We start from the raw sequence: 20,567 nt of genomic DNA, 5'->3' as shown, positions 1-20,567 counted from the left end.
TCCCCACTTTATTGTTTAGTTGTTGCAATTACTTACTTTCATTGAATAAAACCTTAGCTCACACTCTAGTTATATTTTTTAGAAAATGGCACATTATATACAAATGTGAAATATAAACCAAACAATAAGGATTAGGAAGTAGAGTTACATTACTGACTAGTACCAAGTGGCACATTAAAATGAAAGATGAGGATACTTCTACTCTGGCACTTGCTCTCATGCCTTCATATCGATTAGACTCTTTTATTGTTGGTGGTTAAATTCTTTGTTCTCTGCTTCTCCACAGTACCCATCCTCCTTTTCCCTCTGTCTTGCTTGCTGACAATTGCTAGGAAAATGGCATCAGTTAAGGTGAGAGGGATATAAACACGGGATAAGCAGTTCAACTATCCTGGCTTCAGCTATGCCTGGAGACCTGATAGGATATATTTTTTGCACATGACCCAAGGACATGAAGCCACATCAAACAAACTTAGCTCCATTTGGTTCCCAACTTAAAATCATCATGTGTCTAAAATCTATTTGGTAAATAAAGAGCTACATGAAATCATGACTACTATAGATGGTTATGTGAGGTCAGAATTTGCTGTACTAAGCTTACCTGACTTACTGCCATTGGCGTATCATTCATTAGGGCAGTGGTTCTCAACCAGGAGTGATTTTGCTCCCAGAGGATATTTTCAGAGACATTTTTGGTTGTTAAAGCAGTAGGGGAGCTACTGGTATTATTGAATAGAGGCCAAGGATGTTACTAAACATCCTCTAACACACAGGACAGTCCCTTATGACAAAGAATTATCCAGTGTAAAATGTCAATAGTTCCACGAAACCCTGCTTTGGGGGATGCCAGTTTCTCTTGTGTATTTTTATTTTGCTTTTGTTCTCATAAGTTTTGACTATTTGTTACCAAAAATCAGAAGTGTCACCCATTTTTCACAGAATGAATCATGCCCAGCAAGAGGTAAGAGCAGTTAAAGGGAATCACTATGTTCAGATGTCTTCCTTCTCAAGATTCCCCATGTTATACTCAAGTGGTGTCTAGGACCTAGGGACTGGTACCACAGGACCTACGGTGGGCCTGACTTTTCCATACGCGTGGTCTCCTTGGGCTACCCTGTGCCTTCTGGCATGACATTTAAGTTGGGATTAGTGTCTTGTGATCATTTCACATAGCCCAGGGTGGTGCTGGCCCATACCTGGGCTCTCCCTAATCCAGACCGAGCATATAATTTTCAGAGGAAAAGAAGCTTGAATCTTAAGTCACTATTAGAATGTTCAAAAGCAGTCTGTGATTTTTGTCCTAATTTTCTTCATACATATAGTATCTCCTCTGGATTCCTCTCATTTTTTCAAGGCTGTCCTTCTATATGTTGCGAAGATTCTACACAACCACCTCATTCTGTGATCTTATTTCTGCCTCTTACTGTTCAACCCTAGGTGTCCCTGAGGCTGCTGTGCTTAGCCTAGGTCTCTATTCTGTTGGACTGTTTGAACTGTCTGGGCTTAGAGACAGTGAGGTAACTAAAAGAAGCCCTGGACTTGGCTGTCAAGGCAACTCTAGCTCCAGAAACTTCAGACTGTGCTTTTTACCCTGGGTGCCCTGGGAGGCATCTCAGTCCCTCTTCCTATACTGCCTCTGCCCCATATCGTTGAAGGCGCTCATAAACTAAAAAGTTCTCCACAAAAGCACAGGCCTATGCTGGTTATGGAATTTCACTGCTCTCTCATCTCCTAAGGTCTTGGGCTCATCTTCTAAATGGGCTCAAGTTACCTATTTACTCCGCAGATAGATTTATTTTAGAAAAAATAAGTACGGGGAGGGAGGCTATCAGTTATCAGTATGGCACTATAGCAATTATACAAGCCATGGCTTAGGAAATTTTCCACCTTATGCTGCTACTCAGGTTTTGAAGGACATTGCATGTTCGAAAACACCTAGATAACATTTGCAATTTATAGAAGAAAGTTCTCAAAATCACACTCTGTCCAACTTCAGTAACTCTGAATAGGAATCCAAGAATGGTGGCTTCCGAGTCTTTAGTGTAAGGTGTGTCTTCCTCGTGGTCTGGCTCTAAAGGTGGTGACTAAGGTCTCTCGGGCCTGTTCATGGGACTGACGCATGCTGGTCAAAAGAATCGGGTCAGTCTTGCGTTCTACAACATTGAAGGGACAGGATTTCAGGTGCTCAGACATGGAGGCAACTTCATTAAACTCCCAGCTCTTGATTTTGGAGAAGAGGCTGCTGAATTGCCAAATCTGAGGAGAGATAGATGCATGAAAGTAAACCCAGAGTGTGATACCCTCAGGTCAGCTTTATTTAAATAGTTTGAAGAAATGCCTTTCTGTTCTTCCTGGTCTCAGATTCCAGAGAGTGTTTAGTGACTGCAGCATACATGTGTTAGTCCCTTCTCCAGCATCCAGTTCCTAGACCCCATTCCAACTGATAACCTTCCCAGCCAGCCACATGTTGTGTGAAAATGACTAATACCAACTAATACTAATCTGCTTATTGCTATACACCCTCACCCCACCCCACCCCCCAGCAAAGTGATTAGTTCTAGAATAGACATATGTTTCAAATCAAGACAACCAGTGCCAATGAGACTCTACTCCAGAACTTTTCTCTGAGATATCAGGAAGTACATTCTTTTTTCCCCTCTGTGCTTAAATTTGGAAGCTATTGTCTCTCAGAGCTGCTAACAGCCCCCATGGACCACGAAGGGAGAACTGTGTCTTAGAGTGGAGTCACTAGTGAGAAAGTAGAGATAAGAATTGATAGTAAAAAGATCATTTGGGGGACATTTTTGAGCAGTTAGATCAAGCCATAACTGAAACTATTACCTTTAGACTTTTTAGTTATGGGCCAATAAACTCCCTTTATAGTTTATGTATAAACTTATGTGTAAAGTTTCTTATGTATAAAGAATACATTTATACATGTAAAGAATACCTGTATAAAGAATATTCTTATGTATAAAGAATGCATTCCAGTAGTCTTGCCTGGAAAATCCCATGGATGGAGGAGCCTGGCAGGCTATGGTCCACGGGGTCACAAAAAGAAAGATTCTTTCATTTATACAATATTTTAAAAATTAAATAAGCATTTGAACCAGGGGAAATCAGTGGACCAAATTATTTTAGAACTTCAAATGAATTCAACAATGGCAAAAATTAGTTGACATGCGGCTGAGGAGAATCTGTTGGCATATTGTATCAATTAGAGTCTAGGCCGAAAACAGATGGCACACTCATACTGGGTAATCTGAAGAGAATTTTAAAAAGGAATGATACACAAATGTGTGAGCAGTGTATAGGAAAACCAGAAGATTTAGTGCAGTACCCAGGCTAGTAACAATCTTGAGTGTTACTACTCTAGGCCTGAATGGGAAGGAGGAGTTTATTAGAATCCAGAATGGGTAACTGTGTGGAGAAAACTATCAAATATCGCTATCTTCAGTGGAGAGACAAGGCCAGTGCAAAGTGTCGAGAAGGGGAAAATGCATGCAGAGAGGAAGCCAGAAGAACACTTGTGTCAGCCTCTCCCACCTGCCCATCTCCCACTAGATACACTCCCGTTAGACTAGCCCGCCTGGAAGCTGGAGGGCAGGGGAGCAGGTTAAGGTAGTCTGCAGAGACCAGCCTCCTGGGGGACAGATCACGATGGAGAATGGATCATGCAAGCAAACAGCAGATATTCTGAACACATACACAGAGATACATAGACACTACCATCTGTATTACTATTTTTATGTTTATGGGTGTGTCTCCTCTTCTAGGCTAGCTTCCTTGAGCTCACAGACTGTGCCTCATTCTTAGTAACCTAGTACAATCCCAGTGCCTAGTACACTGCTGGTGTCTAGAAGGCTCTTAGTAAATAATTGCTGAATGAATGAAGTAAATGACTAAGTGAATTACTTGCCTTTCTGTGAACTCTCCAGGAGGTGCCTCCATGGGAATACCTCCTCTTCTTCCACTGCAGGAGGACCATCCCTCTCTCTTGTAACAAAGTGGCACAGATACTCCTCATCAGCACGGACACCTGGGAGAGCTGGGACAGGCTGATGCTGTCTAGGAACCCAGCAATGTACTGCAGGACTTCCAGGGGCAGGCTGGTTAGAGAATTCTGGTTTTTTCCTTCACAACCTGAGAAATGGTTGTTCTTCCTTCCCTCACTCAGCTCTGAAGCAACCTCCGGCTTGATGGCAAACGTCTTGAGCTCCTGACTGTATATCACTTTTGCCTTTTGCCCTGGGGGACGGAAATGGTTTTGAATAAAGGTACATCCCAAGTAGGCCAGGGGGCATCGGTGTTGGAACCAGCCGTTGAGACATGACTGAATGTCTGTGTGGACATTCTTGAAATGTAGGGGAAATTCATCCCTCCTGAAGAATTTGTTGCAGGTGAAAGTAAAGGCAGAGCTGCTCTTGTTGTGTCTCCTGGTCACACACTCACTGTGGAGCTCCACATGGAGCCCGTTCGTGTTGCTGTTCGGGTTGGCAGTGGTTAGGAGGTCGGCCAGCACCGTCCCAGAAGAAAACTGTTCTGGCTCAAAATTGTATGTCTGTGTAGCAAAATCCATGAATAGCCCGTCAATGCTCCTGGACTCAGAGATGACGTGACCTTTGAGTTCTCTTTCCAAAGCACACAGGAGGGTGGTCTTGATGAGATCTGACTTGGGCAGGTCCTCCACAGTGATCCCTAAATCTGAAGTGTCGACAGCCTTGTGCTCACTTGGCCTACAACTCATGGCATCACCTAGGCGAGCCCGCTTCCCACAGTAGCTCACGGGGACTTTGAAGGTGTAAACAGTCTTCACTTCCTGAGCCTCCAGGTTGCCGTAAACAAAGTCTTTCTCTTTGGGTGTACAAGCAGGCATCTGACCAAAGTGAATAAGCATCCTCCCATTGTGCACCAGGTACATATTATAGTCCTTTGCATCCACAGCTGTTTTCAGTCTTTCCAGAACACCATCCTGCCAAGGGGCAAGTCCTGTCTTTTCTATGGTTGCGTGAAAGTCCTGCTGCTTCTGGTCTTCCTGTGGTTCTTTTCCTTTGGCAGCTCCCTCCTCTACCGTTCTATTGCTGCTGGAAATCTGTTCTTTCTCTGGGCTGTTACTGCTCTTGCTGTCACTGCTGGCTAATGAGCTTGTTAAAGCTGAGGCTGCATGCTCTTTGCTGAATATATTTTCCCACTTGTCAAACTTGGCCAGGTCCATCCCTTCTTTGGTTTTGGCTAACACCTCTCGTTCTTCTTGACTCAACTCTACCACCTCCCCATTCATGGCTGACAGAGAGCAGCCTGTTAGCAAACTAGCATCCTCCCCACCCACCGCTCCACCCATTTCCTCCCAGCTGGCTTCACCATTCATAGGAGGTTCCTCTTCCGTGGGTTCTCTAGTTTCTGGGAAAAGTTCTACCATTTTCAGAGATCTAAAAAGGACCTTCTGGTCCTGAAGGGCCAGGGCTGTGTCCAAGCATTCCTCATCAGGGATCTCTTTCATGATGTTCTCGTGAAGCGTTGTTTCAGAGTCCACGTTTGGCCAGCGGTTCCACTCCATGGAGCAGCAGACCACGCTGGCAGGACACACTTGCAGGTGCTTGGCCAGCTTGTGGCGGGACAAGAAGAGGGGGCAGCCATATTCGGAGTTGAGGCACGGAACCTGCTCTAAAGGGCAGAGTAGCTTGTGCTCAGCCTCTTTGCACATGTGGAAGGTAGCACCACAGGACAGGTGGCAGTTTATCACTGGGCAAGAGACACTGGGCTCCACAGGCATGTGGCAGTGACGGTTGAAGCATCTCTCACAGTGTCTGTGCTGCCCTGGTGGAGGCCTGCGTGTCCTACCCTAGAGACACCAAAGGCAAGGGGAAAGAGAAAACAAGTGACTGCTGGAAGAGAAGCTCTACATGTCTGTGAGTGTTTAAGTTTTAATTGACTTATTTCCTGTTTATACACACTGATTGTAGGAACCTTGGAAAATACAGAAAGTAATAGAGAAGAAAGCTGGAGAAGAAAATGGCAACCCACTCCAGTATTCTTGCCTGGAAAATCCCATGGATAGAGGAGCCTGGTGGGCTACAGTCCATGGGGTCACTAAGAGTTGGACACGACTGAGTGACTGAGAAGGCACAGAGGAGAAAGCAAAAACACTCATAATACCACAACCAGAAATAACAACTATCAATATTCTTTATTTTCCAGTAGTTTATTTTATCTATGTACTTGATGTGTTGAAAATAGGAAAAAAAAAAAAAAAAACCCACACATGAAAGTGGGCTACAAACTTGACAATTGCTATTTTTGAGTTGTGGTTTATGGAGGATTTATGCACAGTTAATACTCTGAATACAATTTTTCTGCTTTAACTTGCTATTACATTATGTCTAGGCTGTTTTTATAAATTTTTCTTTGCAAACTTTCTTCACAGTGGCAGTGTAGCATTCCAGAATGAGTGTTCTGTCATACACATGATCAACCACCAGGGGGCATGCTGGGAGGACCAAGGTGGGACTGGTTTTGCTCACATCTTCTTCCTCAGCACCTGTCACAGGACCTGGATCATTGTAAGCACTCAATAATATTTGCTGAATGAAGGAAGTATTAGCCATTTAGCTTACAGCTGGATTTTTTCTTTTTCATATATAAAGTTTTACTAAAAATCTTTGCTCATCAGTCTCTCTCAGGTCTCTGCTTTCCCCCAACTCTGTGTTGGTTTATTCTAGGTTCTGCTCTAGCACCTCTGGTTCAGCAAAAAGCCAATATATATCATTAGACCAAAAGGAAAAATCCACCAGCAGCTTGGACTACAGGCTAAATGAGGCCACATCTGGACCTCTGAAAGGTGAAGTTCCAGTGAGCACCCGGTACTTACCATAGTTTCCAAATTTCTTCTGGCTTTGTATAATAACTCTAGGGGAAATATAAAAATATAAATATGAATGATTCATGAGAAAGTTATTTTATCTACTTTAACAGGGGCCAAAATGACTTCAAGTACTCTTCCGTCACCCTGGAAGTAAGTATCATGGCCCCCCATTTTACTGTCAAAAATGCTCTTCTTAGATTCACTTTTACTTTCACTTTCCTTCAACACACACACATTTTTTTTTTTTGGCAAGCCATTTGAAGATAAGTTGCTGATATTATTACACTTTATCTTACTGGCATATATATACTTACTTATCTGTAAGTATTTTAGCAAATATTTCCTATGAATAAGACATTTTCTTTTGTGACTACAGTAACATTATCTCACCTAAGAAAACTAAAAACAATACTGTCTATATTCAAATTTTCCCAATTATCCCAAAAATGTCTGCTGTACTTTAAAAAACAATTTTCAGTTTTTTAACCAGAATCCCGGTAAGGTCGACTTATTACATTTGTTTAAGTCTTTTCAGCCTCCTTTAATCTGGAAAATCCTCCTTAACTTTTCTTTTTTAGAAAAGACAGCCTTAAATCTCAAGGAAATTGTATGCTAGTTTATTCATGTATTCATTCTTCCATACATTTATTCAACAAGCATTTTTTGGTTACCTACTATATATGCCCTAGTGAGCTTAAGGGTTACCCAGACTGCTTGTTGGAGAAGGAAATGGCAACCTGCTCCAGTATGTTTGCCTAGAGAATCCTGTAGAGAGAGGAGCCTGGTGGGTCGCACAGAGTGGGACATGACTGAAGTGATTTAGCAGCAGCAGCAGCAGCAGCAGCAGACTGCTTGTTAATGTGGCTTTAAACACTATTGTTCATTATAATCAGCTGTAATGCTTGTTACATATATAGATTTGCACTGTTCCCTAGGGTAGCCACTGGCCACATGTGGCTACTTAAGTTAATCAAAATGAACTAGAATTAATAATTTAGTTCCTCAAGTCATACTACATTTCAAGTGTTCAGTAGCCCCATATGGTTAGTAGCTACTCTATTGGACAACACAGAATAGAATATTTTCATCCTCATAGAAAGTTCTATTGGACAACACTGCTACAGATGCTGGCTGTACCCCTGACCTGAGTGAAGTGAGTGTTCTGAAACTTACATTCTTAACACATTCCCTATCTGACTCGTGCACTGCAAGTATGAAAGAGAGATCATGCCAGAATGCTCTATAATAGCCTGAATCAGGAGGCAGGTGAGAAGCTGCTAGCCAGAACATTAATAGGTTCAGGGTCAAGTAGAAGATAAATCAGCCAGAGAGAAAGAGTGCTGAGCAGAGTGGAAGGACTGTGAGGGTTGGACTGAGAGGAAGCAGAATAGGTTCAGATAAAGATCTTTTGGATGCAAGAGTCCAGTCACTTCTTTCATCATACAATTTAACATTCAGGTGGGCTCCCGCCATATTCCAGATCACTCCTGGGGGGAAAAATTCCCATTGTGGACTTGTGGGAATTTGTAAATATTAGGTTCAAGCATCTGGAATTTTGGTATTCAATAAGGAACCATTTGGGAATTCCCTGGCGGTTCAGTGGTTAAGACTTTATACTTCCAATGTAGGGGGCATGGGTTTGATCCCTGGTTGGGGAACTAAGTTCCCACAGGCTGCATGATATGGCAAATAATAATAATAGTAAATTAATTAAAAACAACCCATCTGGAAATTTTTTAAAAAAGAACCATTTATCATTGTAATTGGGGTATTAATCAGTAGTAGTGGAAGGATGGAGTGGAAGGACCTGGAGTTACTAGAGAACATGCTGGAGGCTGAGACGGTGAGACAGATGACAGCAGAAGTAGACAAGATGAGACAGACAGGAGACAATACAATGTTACAAATAACATTTTTGTTTCTGACTTGAGATGGGGGAAGAAGAAAAGCCAAAGATGATGCCAAGAAAGTGAATCAAGAAAAGAGAATATTGGGTGTAATTCTGAGAAAAATGGAGGTCTAAGGAGGAAAGTGTTTGGGGAGGAAAGATGGGCCCAGAGAGTATAACACAAGTTGTTTTAGGTCATGACAGATCATGTGGGTGGGAAGATGAGGAAGTAGAATACAGAGATGCAGACTTGTGAATTATCCACTTAAAAGTGAGAGGAAGCCATAACTGGAGAAGTGAGCGCACAGAGTAGAAATCTGAGCCATGAAGTACAAGGCTAAGTGTGACCACTTTAGGGACAAGAAGAAGTAGAGCCAGAGAAGGAACACCAGAGAGCTAAGAGAGTCAGGACTACGTTGCCAGATCTAACGGAAAGGGTGAGCGATGGCCTCCAATGCTACCGTGAGGTTAAGAACAGTGATGACAGTGCCACTGCTCGTGGCAGGTCCCCAGAGAGCTCTTGCCAGAGCATGTGCATTTCAGCTGGGAGGTGGGACTCTTGGCCATTCAAAATCTGGTGTTTGTTTGGAGTGGAGGAGAAAGCGATTAAACACACACTTCAATGTTGGCAGGGCCTGTGCCCTGCCTGAGAGAATGAGACCATCTGTTTTCTATTCATGACAGACATTCATCAGACATCCAGAATGGACTGTGGATGACTCATGGTCCCCTGTTGGGTTTTAGGTGGGAAAGAAGATTGGAGTAAGAAAAAAGCTAACAGCACCAGGAATGTCCAACTTCATGTTTTCCAGCCAGCCAGATTCTGTGACAAAGTTGAGCCCATTTCCCAGCAAGGGCAAAGCAGCCCTGGCTAGTTCTGTGCACTCCCTGTGTGTAGCGAGAACTCTGCCCTTGTCAGACACGTGTCTGGCTAGACGGACAACAGTAATAAATTCTAAGCTCAATCATTTCTTCTCTTTAAACTTGAGGTATAGTTGATTTACAATGTTGTGTTAGTTTCAAGTGTACAGCAAAGTGATTCTGTTATACATACATCTATATCTATTTTTTCATTCTTTTCCTTTATTGGTTATTACAAAATATTAAGTATAATTCCCTGTGCTATACAGTAGGTCTTTGTTGCCAATGACTTCCTATCCTTCAGCATTATAAAAGGTTCTTAGGAACAGTGGTTTTGAGGCTAGGAACATTTGTAGTGGAGCCTTATTGCTCTCCATCTCTTTGAAGTTATTTGAAACTATCCCTTTAAGAGAAATCAAAAGCAATGCATGGAGGCAACAAAGATGCTGTAGCTGTTGTTGTTGCTTTATGTTGCTATTTAAAGAGCTTCTGCCAGACTCTGGAGCTACCTCAGATGACTGACTTTGAGAGAGGACATGTGCTCAGCAGAAAGACACTGAGTGGAGACCACTCATTGGAGATGTTTGGCAGTGAAGGAAAGGAGAAAGATAAATATAGCCTAAGGGCATAAAATATCACATCTCAACCTTTTGTTGTATAGCTGGGGGAAAACATTCCAAAAACATTCCTACTATGATAAAGGACAATTCAAAATTGTTGATATTATAACTATTGCTGGAGAAATAGGGTGACCAAACATGCTAGTTTGCCTTAGACACGCTCTGAGTGAGCACTGAAAGTCCCAGGTCCCAGGAAACCTTTTAGTCCCAGGTGAATTTTGACAACTGATTGATCACCTTAGGTTGGAGCCAACTGGTGTTGCCTCAAGTTAACCAAGTTAGATTTATCATAGGTTGTCTCATGATATGAGATGCCCTGTTCTCCCAATTTCTATTTCAGTGCAGTGACTGGATCCTTATCCTCCATGGGGTTTGTCTGACTTGCCCAGATTGAGTGATCTCTCTGCATTTTGGATGTCATACAGGAAGAGACATAAGATATCATTGCTTGACATGTGTGTTTATATAACATCTCATTTAATCCTCACAATAATCTTGTGAGGTGGGCATTACCATCTCCAGTTTACTGATAAGGACAATGAGGCACAAAGAAGCTTAAGTCTGTCTGATTTCAAACTCTGCTCTCCACTACATCACACTGTGTCCATTGGAGATCCATATAGACCTCTGTGGTCCATCTCCATGATCAGGGGAGAATGTGAGCCCATGGCTATACTCTGTTAGGCGATAGCCTCTTTTCCTCCAGATGAGGTGCAGAAAGATGTCTACATGTATTATCTTTCCAAATTATAGAGGAGCTGGATGCTTCACATTAGGAAACACCTTCATCCCAATGATGATTTTTTTGGGGGGGCCCTCCTCTTGAGCCATCCCATATGGTGCCCTTCTGAATAGAAACAAGATGACCCTACAGGTCCCATGCCTTCACAGTTCAGGGAAAACAAATGTGACAGGGAAAATTTTTAGGGTTAAAATGTTCACTTCCATATGGAGTCTGGAAGTGATCTTGCAGAGATTTTAAATGAAACATCATGCAGGGATTTTAAATGAAACATCTACCAAATCAAAGCATATAGAACTTCTTCACTGTGAAAAACCTGATGAAATTCTGTTCCTGAAACAGAGTATGGTTACTTGGGTGACATTTTCCCCTTCAGTTTCCATGCCCCTATAGTCTCCTATAAATTCTTGCTTCCTGTCAGAAAAGGTAATTCCCTCCTCTTAAAAATGAACTTCAATCAAGTTTGGCCAAAACACTCTCGTCAAAAATATGTTTTAAAGTTCCCCTGTCTAGAGGACACAATGTTATATAACTTAAATAGTTGAGAGATCTACACAGAACTAGATTTTACTAATTGTACTGGATGAAGTTTAAATAGAATATGAGTAGATAGGGGCTTCCCATGTGGCTTAGTTGGTAAAGAATCTGCCTGCAATGCAGGAGACCTGGGTTCGATTCCTGGGCCAGGAAGATCCCCTGGAGAAGGAAATGGCAACCCACTCCAGTATTCTTGCCTGGGGAATGGTAGATAGAAGGACCAAGGGCAGTACGTGAGTTCAAGGGATGAATATTTCTTTAAAGAAATAGAGGAGAATTTAGAACCTGACAAAGGAGCAGAAACTATTTGATGCAAGTTTTGGTGCTTTGTGGATCACTCAGAAAGGAGTAAATTAATAAGCAAAGGCAAGTCAGCTAGAATAATAGTCCTTAAAATATGGTACCTAGACCAACAGAATCAGAATCACCCAGGAACTGGTTAGAAAAGTACAGTATTGGGCCCCACCAAATCAGAACTACTGAATCAGACCTACCAGCTGATTGTACTGTAAGCTCAAGTTTGAGAGCTAGAAGAGCCTGATATTGTGCCCAATCACAAAGAAACTAGTGCCCGGTTAGGGGGGAAGGCTTGGGAGAAAGATCTGAAAAGGCAGTTGGCAAATCTATCCATTTCTTTCCATCTCCACCACCACTGCCCAGGTCCAAGCACCATCATCTCTCATCCAGTCTGGAGCAATAGAATTATAATCACTCTTACTTCTCCCATTTTGTGCCCCGTAATCTTTATTCATCAGCAGAAAGAGTGATTTTAACAACCTTTAACATTAGATCACTAGTTCCCTGCTTAAAATCTTCAGAGGATCCCATCCTATCACAAGGAATAAGGTCCAATGTCCTCATCTTGGCCCACATGGTCCTCCCTGAGTGCCCCTTGCTTGCCTCTTTTACCTCACCTCTCTCCCTTGAGCACTTAGTTCCAGCACTTTTGCTCATTCTTCTGTAGGAACTTTGAACTTGTTCTTTCTCCCAGGAGAATTCACCCCCTGCTCCATAATTGCTTATGGGTTTCTTCTCCCCATTTAGATTTTACCTTACCTACTACTTCCACAGAGGTCTTACCTGATACCCCCGATCTGAAGTAAATTAAAGAGGGGACTCCCTGGTGGTCTGGTGGACTCTGCTTTTTCACTGCCGAGGGTACAGTTTCAATCCCTGGTCAGGCTAAGATCATGTAAGCTGTGCGGCACAACCAAAAATTAAAAATAATAAAAATAAATTAGTGAACACATGTTCTGCTGGGTAATTTTTTGACAAGTTACTGAATCTCCCTAAAGTTAGTTTATTCATCCATAAAATGGGTCTCATCATAACCCATAGGCTTGTGTGAGGATCAAACGAGATAAAGTAGTGAACGTATTTAGTATACAGGAGTCCACTAAACTGTCCTTCTTCTACCAAGAAGGTCATTCTCATGGTCACCACCCTTGTCCAGACCTTATTTCTTCCAATTGCATCATGCCCACAGCCCTTGGCTGGCCTTTCAATTTTCAGTTCTCCCTCATTCCACTGAATCTTACATACCCTGCCAGTTTAATCATTCTCAAACCTCTATTTAAAAAAAAGGCTTTCCTCACTCCTTTATGAATGTGAATCTCCCTAATTTCCCACAATTTTGGCCTCTTATGTTCACCACAAATGGCTTCCCAGGTGGCGCTAGTGGTTTTAAGAGATGGCAGTTCAATCCCTGGGTCAGGAAGATCCCCTGGAGGAGGGCATGACAACCCACTCCAGTATTCTTGCCTGGAGAATCCCCATGGATAGAGGAGCCTGGTGGGCTATAGTCCATGGGGTCTCAAAGAGACGGACACGACTGAGTGACTAAGCACAGTATAGCGCCGAACATATGCTAATTTGTTTTTGTTGTTGTTCTGTTTTGTTTTAAAGGAAGAAAAAGAAACATTTTCAACTTTATTACGTTAATATGGCCTTAACTGAACGGAAAAGACTCAGTGGACTCCAGTTTCGACAGATACGCTGACTGCTGCCAGGATTGTTTGTAGGACTTTACAGCACTTGTTCTTGCAGTCATAGAATCAGAAATCTGGATCAGGCAGATAACCAGAAATCCTCTGCTCTGGAGTTTTGCAAACATCAGTGTGCATAGGAATCACCTGAGCAGTTCTTTTAAAATGCAGTTTCTGATCTTGTAGGACAAAGGGTTATGAAAAGGGTCTAGTTTAACCTCCTCATTTTCTGCAAGGGAAACTGAAGCCCAGAGAATGAATGTCTCATTGCCCATGCCCCCCAGAGTCTCTGACTCTAATCACATGCTTTTATTTTTTCTACTTCACCTTGATGGTTTATTAAGAAATTCTGTGGAAACCACAGTACCACACAGAGCTACCAGGGTGACAATGGCCAAGGGCGTGTGGGCAGCTTAGATGATACCAAGGGCAAAGCAGGACAGAGCCTGGAAGAATGAGGAAGAGGTGGTGACCAAGGGTCACTGGCCAGAAGGTCGTGAGAAGGCATACAGCAGGTATATTTAAATCACTGACTCAAACAAAAGAGAATGGGATTAACAGATGATAGTTTTCACATTCTTTACTATAAAGTTAGTAGACAATCAGGGTTGGTGTCAGGGAGATATTTTTAGGCAAGGGGCCCTCCCAGCACCCCCTCACATGATGTCAGCGACTAACTATTTTGCCTCCTCATGTGGCTAGCCCTGGCAATAATTATTTATTCCCAGGCTTTAACTTTAGTGGAAGTGACAAGGTCAATAGTTTAAGAACAGAGATTAACTGTTAACCTATTAACCAGCCAATTAATTTGTTACCTTAATTATACATTGTTAATCTGTTTCCTTGCAGTGGAGATATTTAATTTTAGAGAAAGAAAATGTATAAAGTTAAATATTCAAATAATTCCTTTGCCTCTTGAGATTTTAACACAACCAGTTGGCCGAGGAAAATTCCCACATGTGGTCCCATAAACCTGGGCTTTTAGGCTATGATTTCAGCCCTTTCACTATACCTTAAAAACCATCCTCCCCCAAATCACCATCTGCAGTTCTCTACCTACACTAGAATCTACCTTTAAACTTTCTAGTTATTTAATTAGCTATTAATTCTCATAACTGGTGCTTGTGTTATTAGTGTCAGTACTTTAAATTACTGTTTTGTATTGGCCAAGAAAATGCAAAGTGGCCAGATTACTTAGGAGTAGCTCTGAGTCAACTGGTCTGGTTGGTTACTGCTAAGCTAACACACGATCTTGCTAGGACAGTATTCAGTATACACCTTGAAAACACTGGTGCTCCAGAAACCTTGACAAAATTAAATGAAGTGAGGCAATTGTACATAGTGCATTTGATTGTGCCTAGCCAACAGGCATAATTATAACCCAGACACTGATAGCAAAGTTATGGGATGCATCTGGAGGTTACAGAGGCTGGCAGGAAGGAACCAGGAATTAGGGTGTCTGGTGGTAGGTCTCCTTTTCTTGGCATTGGTGGCATTCGCCAGTACACTGCAAAGTTCAGAGCGTACAGAATCATTTTTGCTGCACAGGCCACTTCCCAGGATGTCCTTGGCTGAACTTTTAACTCTATCACACTAAAGCAAGGTCCAGAGGAAAACAGGAAAATAAACACTGCACCCTTCTCCCTGCCAATTTGTTTGTGCATGCAACACTATGAAGTTATTCCCAAAGCTGGAAATAACCTGTCTACACTTTAAAGTGCTTGATACTTCAAGTATCATTATCATTTTACTTTTGTCCCTCAGGATGTGCAAGTTTCAAGTTTGTGATAATTTTTGGTTTACCAGCCTGTATAAGTTTTTCAGCTTGTAAAATACTTTCACTTCTATTCCACAAATGTATTTGGATTCAGGAAAGCTGGGAAGGAATGAGTCATGTTTAGGAAATGTTGTTAAATAAAAACTGGTTTTAAACTCTGCAGCAGAATTTTAAAAATATATGCAGTAAATACTATTGTGCTAAATTAACCAGTAGTATCACAGGTGATGAAATTTAAAGTACATGAGAATGACTTGCAATTAACACTGCAAATGTTGATTGGGGAAAGATCACAACATTTAGACTTCAGAAAATAAAAATTCTGGGTTCTGGGCCTTTCATCTGTTTTATCACCACCTCCTCCCCCTCCGCTATCTTGAACCCCCATCAATACTGTGTAACCTTAGAGACACCACATAACTCCTATGGTTGATTGCAGAAGAAAGAACCTAAGCTGTTAGGAAGCAGGTAATCTGCTGCTCTAAGATTTTAGATTCAAAGCAGGAGTTCCCATATGAAATGAAAGCAGAGTTTCATTCTCTGAGCCAACCTTTTCTCCCTCATATGTAACTAATTTGTCTTAACAACCCTCTTGCTCAGAGCAAAAAGGTGATAGGCAGCTCAGCCTCTGCTTCCCTGTTCACCACGCTAAATTCCCCCTTGATGAACCTGCCCGCATCTAAAAAGCTTACCTTCCCGGCGCGGGCTGAGTCAGCATGTGCTGCACCTGCGTCCCTTGGTTGTGAGCAGGCAGACTTCCGGAGGTGGCTGGGCGTGCATCAGCTGCTGCAGAGGACCGAATTCTGTCGTGGAGGTAGGGAAAGGAGAAAAAACTTCAACAGAAATAGTTCAAGTGCTTCGAAGTTAAAAATAAAACTATATCACAAGGGCCAATGTGACCAGGCTCAGCTTACGATTTTTTTCTTTCTCCTGTATTTATCAGCGCTCTGTCTCTGCTGGAGAGGCAGTCACAGGGGAAGCCGAAAGGCAAGTGGGGTTTTATATCAGTGGGTTTTCTTTCCCTTGAGGAAGGAGGAAAATCCTTTTAAGAAGGATCATTTTCAAGGCCAGAGCAGCCTCTCCAAGTCCTGTGCATACTGTTGGCAGATCCAGCTGTGCTCCCTGTGGCTGGTGGAGCACTCGGGACAGACTGCTGCTCTAATTATAACCGCACTTTGCACCTAAACCTGTCACTGGCTGAGGCAGCAACTTGTGAAAGTAACATGTGGTCCTCTGTTTCTCCTATTTCTTGTCATGACAAGGAAGCGGCTGTCCTCTTCCAGCCCTCTTCCTTCCCCGGTGGTTGGGAAAGGAAGAGTTTGTAATTCAGAAATCAGGCATAGTTTAAGTCCACTGTGAGAGAACTAGAGGTGGTAGGAGGCTTAGCTATTACTTAGTCCAACTCTCTCTTTTTTACATTTGAGGAGGCAGAGATTTAGAGAAAGTAAATTTTGCCTAGATCATCTAGCACTATGTTGAACAAAAGGGTTGAGTGGTCATCTTTTAACTTGTTTTTTAGATATGTTCATTTGTGTTGTATTCTACATATAAGTGATATAATGTGGGATTTGCCTTTCTCTTTCTTACTCATTTCACTTAGTAAGATAATCTCTAGGCCCATCCTTATTGCTGCAAATGGCAATATTTCATTCTTTTATGGCTGAGTAATATTCCACTGTGTATAAACACATATGTAGATAGATAGTGCTGCTATGAATATTGGAGTAAGTGTATCTTTTCTAATTAGTACTTTTGTTTTTTCTAAATGTGGACCCGAGAGTGGAATTGGTAGTTCTATTTTTAGTTTTTTAAGGGACCTCCATTTTGTTTTCCATAGTGGCTGCACTGACTTACATTCTCACCAACAGTGTTCAAGGGTTCTCTTTTCTCCATATTCTCTCCAAGTTATTTGTCATCTTTTTGATGATGGTCATTCTGACACATGTGATATCTCACTGTGATTTTGATTTGCATTTTTCTAATAGTTAGCTATGTTGAACATCTTTTCATGTGCCTGTTAGCTGTATGTCTTCTTTGGAGAAATGTCTACTCAGGTCTTCTGAACATTTTTTGATTGGGTTGTTATTTTGATGCTAAGTTGTTTAAGCTGTTGTATATTTTGGATATTAACACCTTGTTGGTCACGTCATTTGCAAATTTTTTCCCATTCCATAGATTGTAATTTTGTTTTGTGGTTTCTTTTTATGTGCAGAATTTTTAGGTCACAACTGCTAATTTTTGCTTTTATTTTTCCCTTTTGCCTTAGGAGATCAAAGACAATATTGCTATGATTTATGTCAAAGGATGTTTTGCCTATGTTCACTTCTAGGAGTCTTATGGTTTCAAATCTTTCATTTAGGTCTTTAAGGCATTTTGAGTCTATTTTTATATATGGTGTGAGGGAATGTTTTAATCTCATTGTTCACATATAGCTGTGCAGTTTTGGTATCAGTCTAATACTGGTCTCACAGAATGAGTTAGGAAGTGTTCTATTTTCTGGAAGAATTTGTAAAGGATTGTTAATTCTTTAAACATTTAGTAGAACTTAGCAATGATACCACCTGGGCCTAGACTTTTCTTTGTGGAAAGTTTTTGATTACTAACTTAATCTATTTCCTAGTTAAAGCTCTATTTCCAGCATTTCTATTTCTTATTGAGTCAAATTTGGTATTTTGGTCTTCCTAGGAATTTGCCCACTTTATCAAGTTATCTAATTTGTTATACAAATTTTAAAAGTTATATAATTGCTCATAATATTCATTTATAACGGGCTTCCCAGGCGGCACTAATGGTAAAGAATCTGACTGCCAATGAAGGAGTCATAAGAGACATGGGTTTGATCCCTGAGTCTGAAAGATCCCCAGAGGAGGAAATGGCAATCCACTCCAGTATTCTTGCCTGGAGAATCCCATGGACAGAGGAGCCTGCTGGGCTACACTTCATAGGGGCACAAAAAGTCAGACAGAACTGAAGTGATTTAGCATGCACACACATTTCTTTATAATGTTTTTTATTTCTGGAAAGTTGGTAGTTATGTCCCACCTTTCATTTCAGATTCTAGTAATTTGATTCTTCTTTCTCCCTGGCCCCTTCCCTCTCTTCCACTCCTCTCCCCCTCCTTCTCCCTTTCTTCTCAATCTGGCTAGCTTTGGTTTCATTGATTTGCTCTATTGCTTTTATATTCTCTATTTATTTCCACTTTAGCCTTTATTTCCTTCCTTATGCTTGCTTTGGATTGACTCTGCTCTCCTTATGCTTGTTTCTTAAGGTAAAAAGTTATTGGTTTGAAAGCAAAACTATGGAGATAATGTTTAGTAGTTGCCAGAGGTTAGGGGAGAGGGAGTGACAAATAGGTGAAGCACAGAGGATTTTTAGGGCATTGTAGTATCCTATAAGATACTGTAATGGTGGATGCATAACAATTACATATTTGTCAAAATCCATATAATGTACAACATTGAGAGTGAACCCTAATGTAAACTCTGGACTTTAGATGATAAAGATGTATCAGTGTAGATTCATCAATTGTAACAAATGGACCACTCTGGTGTGGGTTGGTGATAGTGGTGGAGAGGTTGTGTGTATCTGGGAGCAGGGGCTATATGGGAAATCTCTGTACCTTCTCCTCATTTTTGCTGTGAAATTAAAACTGCTCTAAAAAATAAGTCCATTAAAAATCAAAAGTAATTTAAAAAAAAAACAATTAAAACATCTCACAAATTAAGGGCCCATGTCTCTCCCCTAGATCTGTAGTCTTGCTCTGCAGGATCCCTGTGATGGCCCAAAATGTGATGGGTATCAGGACACTCAAACCTTCTACTCTCACTATCTCTATTAGTTTCCCCCAGTATATGCTGATTTATTGTCATTATATGCTACCAAATTATTCACATTATAATTTCTCCCATGTTTAATTACTTAGAAATTTTCTTTTACTTTCTAAATGGAGAGGTTAGAATTTCTAACTAAATTACCTTTTGATCAAAGAATGCTATTTGTATGTTATTAATTCATTTGCATTTGTTAAGATTTGATTTATGGTCTATTAGTCATTACGTGCTTGAAAAGAATGTGTATTCTCTACCAGTTGAATGAAAAAAAATCTACATACTTTCATTAAACTGAGCTTATTAACTGTATAGTTAAAATCTCTACCCATACTAAATTTTTATCCACTTATCCTCTGGATAAAATCATCTATTATGATTATGCATTTCAGTTTCCCCAATAATTTTTATTAATTTTTAATAAAATTGATATATTTGGGGAATATGACAAATGTACAAATTCATTTGTATACAAATGACTCATTTGAAAGACCCTGATGCTGGGAAAGATTGAAGGTGGGAGGAGAAGGGGACGACAGAGGATGAGATGGTTGGATGGCATCACTGATTCAATGGACATGAGTTTGAGTCAACTCTGGGAGTTGGTGATAGACAGGGAGGCCTGGCATGCAGCAGTCCATGGGGTCTTAAAGAGTCAGACACGACTGAGCAACTGAACTGACTGACTGATACGCATTCAGAATTATTATATTTTTCAGGTTAGTTGTTCCTTTTATTCTTTGTTTAATATACTTTTACTTTCAACAAAATGTTTTGCCTTAAAGTTTGATTTAACATACATAGCTATGCCAGCCTCCCTCCTATTAAAAAAGGTTGATTTTGAGATCTTATTCTTTATAGGCTTTTATAGCTACAGATTTCTAAGCACTGATTATAAGCATCATCCCATAAGTTTTGGTGTATTGTGGTTCTGTTTTCATTCATCTTTGCATGTATCCTAATTTTCTTTCTGATTTCTTCTTTATCCATTGGTTATTTAGGTGTGCCTTTTAATATCTATATGTTTGTGAATTTCCTGAATTTCTTCTATTATTGATTTCTAATTTCATCCCATTGTGTTTGGAGAACATGCTTTATATGATTTTAGCCCTATTAAATTGATTATTTTATGGCTTCAAATGCCTTTTATTCAAAACATCTTCAATGTCCATTATTCAAGTTAGAAAGTTTTCAGTACAAAGTTCTTAATTTTCTTAGTTAATTCCTAAACACTTTATATTTTTCATTGAGAGGTTCTTATTTTGTTATGTTTCTTTTTTATTGGTTTGAGAAGTGCTATAAATTTTGTATGCTAACCATGTAGCTAGAAAATTTGCTTAGCTGACATTTGAAATGTGAGTTTATACACCTGCTGCCATTAAAAGTGGATGACCCTTAGAGGCTGTTGACCTTTTAAAAAGTCAAAGGTAGTTTTTGGAAGAGGGAATTTTGAAGTCTCATTGGCCAT

General features: G+C 40.8%; 1 protein-coding gene and 1 long non-coding RNA gene across 3 annotated transcripts; one reads left to right on the top strand and one right to left on the bottom strand.

The window, feature by feature from the left end:
• Positions 1-1,774: 1,774 nt before the first annotated feature.
• On the bottom strand, positions 1,775-16,461 carry FBXO40 (F-box protein 40). 2 transcript variants are annotated; one of them, XM_043473101.1, is made up of 6 exons: positions 16,187-16,458; positions 15,965-16,075; positions 12,591-12,707; positions 6,869-6,906; positions 3,920-5,842; positions 1,775-2,256 (listed from the first exon to the last, which is right to left on the bottom strand). In XM_043473101.1, the coding sequence occupies exons 4-6, from the start codon at positions 6,869-6,871 to the stop codon at positions 2,038-2,040; spliced, it is 2,145 nt and encodes a 714-aa protein (XP_043329036.1). In that variant the 5' UTR covers positions 6,872-6,906; positions 12,591-12,707; positions 15,965-16,075; positions 16,187-16,458; the 3' UTR covers positions 1,775-2,037. The 2 variants fall into 2 exon arrangements, with proteins under 2 accessions (XP_043329036.1, XP_043329037.1); XM_043473102.1 differs by lacking the exon at positions 12,591-12,707 and having other exon boundaries at positions 16,187-16,461.
• Positions 5,755-15,432, top strand: LOC122444615. Its single transcript, XR_006270329.1, has 3 exons — positions 5,755-6,860; positions 6,973-7,012; positions 13,416-15,432. It is a non-coding gene; the product is annotated as an uncharacterized LOC122444615 (long non-coding RNA).
• Positions 16,462-20,567: the final 4,106 nt, after the last annotated feature.

The sequence above is a fragment of the Cervus canadensis genome, chromosome 7 (genome assembly GCF_019320065.1).
Source record: "Cervus canadensis isolate Bull #8, Minnesota chromosome 7, ASM1932006v1, whole genome shotgun sequence".
In the NCBI taxonomy this organism is placed as follows: Eukaryota; Metazoa; Chordata; class Mammalia; order Artiodactyla; family Cervidae; genus Cervus; species Cervus canadensis.
Note: the sequence above shows the minus strand (reverse complement) of the source record. Positions and strands in the feature narration are given on the sequence as shown.